General features: G+C 35.2%; 1 protein-coding gene across 1 annotated transcript; it reads right to left on the bottom strand.

The window, feature by feature from the left end:
- Window positions 1-2,149: 2,149 nt before the first annotated feature.
- LOC109159919 lies at window positions 2,150-4,017 on the bottom strand. The gene is made up of 3 exons (XM_019308029.1): window positions 2,985-4,017; window positions 2,756-2,874; window positions 2,150-2,665 (listed from the first exon to the last, which is right to left on the bottom strand). The coding sequence occupies exons 1-3, from the start codon at window positions 4,015-4,017 to the stop codon at window positions 2,150-2,152; spliced, it is 1,668 nt and encodes a 555-aa protein (XP_019163574.1).
- Between the last annotated feature and the right edge of the window lie 256 nt (window positions 4,018-4,273).

Below are 4,273 nucleotides of genomic sequence, written 5' to 3'. Positions count from 1 at the left end.
AGGGTTAACGCTCAACGGTGTATTGTTATAAAGAGAATTTATTCATTTTAGCGAGCCGAGCTATGCCTTAATTGCTCCTTTATATGTTAAATATTCATGACATTTCCGGTGCCTAACTGGATCCAGATTATCATATAATGAGCAATTTGTAATGTCAATTGTGTTGTCGATAACTATAACCTTTTATAAATGTCTCCCATATTTGTAAAAGTTAATGGCAATTTCTAAAACAACCAAATTTTAGACATTTCCCAAAGATATTTTGATCTGGTCGTTCCGCATCCCTAGTATTACGTTTGTTTGGTGCACCTTTAAATTTTACTAGGGTTTTTCATCATCTGGACGAATGTCTGCATAACATAATTGTTCAATGTTATTTCAAGAGTGACAATGTTTCTTTACTAGATCTAGTATTATGATTCATATCTCTTTCACTGATAGATCTCCTACACTTCTTGTGTCAAGGAGTATCGGTAGAAATATTTGGTCCAAGTTTGGGGAAGGTATATGGGACCTAGTCACTATGTTTATGATCAGTATGATCAATAGATATATTAGGCAGATTATTTGCTTAAAAGAACAAATTGATATCTTTTGAACCTTTGGTTCAATCTAACTAGTATGTTGATTTTTAATATTTGAAGATGAAGATCTTTTCATTCCATGAAAATTCTCGGCATTCTATTAAATTTGGGCTCATATCTTCCCCTAATGCCGTGAAACGAGCTTCATAAAGTATGCAGTCAGCGTAACTAATTATATGCATTGATCCCCTATCATGGGCTCTTGGTATTTAAACAAGAGACGGAGGTTTTTGTGATAGCCCTTTAGAGGTACGCTATGATGGTGATATATGAAAATAGGCTACGTACTAAAATAGTAACGCAGATAGGGAAATGTTTATGTTGAAACCATGTACTAGGTGAAAAGAGGGTATAATTGCGATATGCAGTGAGTTAGACTTGGGTAAAAAAAACTGACTCATAGTAAGGTCAAGAATTGATTGTCAAGGTTCATCTTAAAGGGTGACTTAGAGAATTAAAGTCCTTAATCTACCTTCTGGGCAAATAAATATACAAAAAAAAAAAGTGAAGGCTATAAATTTAAATATCATATACCCAAATCTCATGTCAAAGAGTTTCTATAGTAGAAACTAGTACTGTAAACAGGTCATAGTCTTTAATTGTTATGACATGCAAGCTAAGGTTTAGCAACGACAGGTGCAACCTACTTTTCCAAGCAAGCTCTCATTTTATCTCATTGTTTCATACAAGCATGAAAATATCACAAAATAGCAAGATATAGCTGAAAACGGCAGAAATTTTCAGAATTTTGACCTGGATTGCTGAGTTTTCTGGGGGAAAACGGTAACACATTTTGACACAAAATTTTGCAGATATGTAGTTCAGCAAGTCTAGAACGTACATAAAAATTTCATGCCAATCCAAGGTCTAGAAGTATTTTTTGCAAAATTTTTCCCAAAATCGCGCCAGACAGAAAATTAACTGGCAGCATACTGCAAAAAACTTTACAGAATTTTCTTGGATAACTGGAGCATATTTTCAACAATTTTTTTTATAGATATCAAATAACACAAGTTTAGGTTCTCTAGGAAAAATTTTATGCCAAAAGGAGTTCAAGAAGTATTTTTCACGAATTCATTTTTCAAACTGCACCAATCAAAATTTTCTGAGGCAGTAATTACTATGTGTAAAAACATTCTTCCTAGACACCATAAAATCACCACATATATAATATATGGAGTAATCACGTCAAGTAAGCATATCGCAATATTTCATGTACCAATCATAATGCTCTAAAGGACATGGCATTCATAATTGTTAAGAACAAGGTTATCTAGGCGGACTTTCTAGGCGACAAGCCGCCGACCGCCTAGGCGATGAGTAATATATAATATATAATATTATAAGGCGACAACTAGGCGATGAGAAATATAATATATATATATATATATATATATATATATATATATATATATATATATATATATATATATATATATATATAGTTATATACACTAAATATGCAATAATTTAAACATTCAAATCAAAGTTAAGAACCAACATCACACAATACTATGATACTAAATATCCAATGTCTCAATTCTCAATTCTCAAACTCTCAAGTCTTAAACATCCATTAATTCAATCCCTTTCCCTTCACCACCATCATTATCGTCATCACTCTCAGTTCCCTCATCATCATCATCATCATCATCATCATCATCATCATCATCATCATCATCATGATTTGGGAAAGAATCTTCATCATCTACTTCATCCCTCAAACCTCCCACTGATGAAGTATTGCGACGCCAGGAATATTGTATATGTGCACTCGTGCCTTCACCTGCATTACGTGCATGAGCTCTTGTAGGAAGATTTCTTCCCTCCAAATTGGCTGAAGCACCAAGCACTTCATCAACAAGACTCCAAGTAAGGTCATCACCGACATGAACATTATCATTATGACTACCATCCACCCATTCATTTTCCCATTGAAATTCTTCAAGAACTAATGGGTTGAAGTTGGTTCCTTCTTCACGCCGCTTTTGAAACCGACTAACAATCTTTCGGTTATACTTCACATAAACCAAATCATTCAACCGTTTATGTTCTAGTCGGTTTCTTCTCTTTGTGTGAATCTAAGTCATTGAAAATAAAAAATAATTACTACTTTAGTAACTTAGAAACAAATAACAGTATTAGTCTATTAGTTAGTACTAAGTACTTACGAACTCAAATGTGCTCCAGTTACGTTCACAACCGGCAGATGAACAACAGAGGGAAATAATGCGCATTGCTAATCTTTGGAGCTCAAAATGATTGCCTCCAAAAGCCATCCACCAAACAACTAAAATATGAACACATATCATACTTAGTAAGTTAGTTTATCAAAATTCAAAAGTATAAAACTAGAAATTATTTAAAGTTTAAACTTGTTGTAGTTTAAATAATACTTACAAGGAGTTTTGTTTTTGTGTTGTTTGATGACTAATTGCTTCCCAAAACTTCCTCGCAAATAATCATACTCATCAAATTGATTGGCTATTTTGAGTTGTGTTTCTTGATCTGGAACCATCTTCTTAAGCACTTCATTAAACATGGCACGTTTCTTAGAAGCATATGCACTATCACTTTCTTTTAAATCAAAATAGTGGGCAGGGTTTAAAAACAATGCTGCTCCATATAAGTCAACTCCCATCTGATCTTGCCAGCGTCTATCCACAATATCCATCAACCTTGACAGCAACCTCGGTTGACTTGCAAATGCTTCATTTAATTTCTTCCTTGCAGTAGCCATAGCCATGGCAACCCCGAGCATAGCTGTGATCTCATCACCATCCACGATTCTCAATACAACAAGAATCGGTTGAGAAGACTTAATGCAATCTTCTTCCCCAGTCCAGAATTGAGTAGAAAATACAGAGTCATATATCTTATTTCCAGCTTGTGTGTTTGATAGTTTAGAAGTACTCCAATGATCACTAACAAACAAGCTTTTTAAAGCTTTCTGATGCTTGTACAAACTCTGAAAGGTAAGGAAGGCTGTGGCAAATCTAGTAACTCCAGGTCTCACAAGATCATTACCATCTGTGAACTCCCTCATAACATTTAAGATCATTCCATGCCTATAAATGAAGGTAGTGATGCGCCTAGCACTTTCAATCTTCTGCTTGAACTCAACTAACTTGCCAATGTCTTCCAACATGAGGTCCAAGCAATGTGCCGCGCAGGGAGTCCAAAATAGTGTAGGTATCTTATCTTCCAAGAACTTGCCCGCTGCCTTGTAATTAGCACCATTATCTGTCACAATTTCGACAACATTTTCTGTGCCTATTTCTTGAATCTTGGTCTCAAGTAACCTAGCCAACACGTTGGCATCATGGGATTCGCTTGATGCATCAATAGATTCCAAGAAAAAGGTCCCCTCTGGACTGTTGGCAAGAAAGTTTATCAAATGTCTATTTCTTCTGTCAGTCCATCCATTTGACATCAAAGTACACCCATACCTCCTCCAAGCAACCTTATGTTTGTCTTTCAACAAATCTATTTACTTTTTTGCTTTCTCTAAGAGTGTGACCTTCAAATCAAGATAGCTAGGAGGTTTCCACCCGGGTCCTAATTGTGCAACGGACTCTAACATTACCTCAAAACTCCAAGCATTTGCGACATTAAAGGGAATGCCACACTCATAGAAACAGTTTGCAACATGCATTGTTGTTCTCTCTTTCTCTTCTTTGATAACCCTT

The sequence above is a fragment of the Ipomoea nil genome, unplaced genomic scaffold, assembly GCF_001879475.1.
Source record: "Ipomoea nil cultivar Tokyo-kokei standard unplaced genomic scaffold, Asagao_1.1 scaffold2845, whole genome shotgun sequence".
Taxonomy (NCBI): Eukaryota; Viridiplantae; Streptophyta; class Magnoliopsida; order Solanales; family Convolvulaceae; genus Ipomoea; species Ipomoea nil.
Note: the sequence above shows the minus strand (reverse complement) of the source record. Positions and strands in the feature narration are given on the sequence as shown.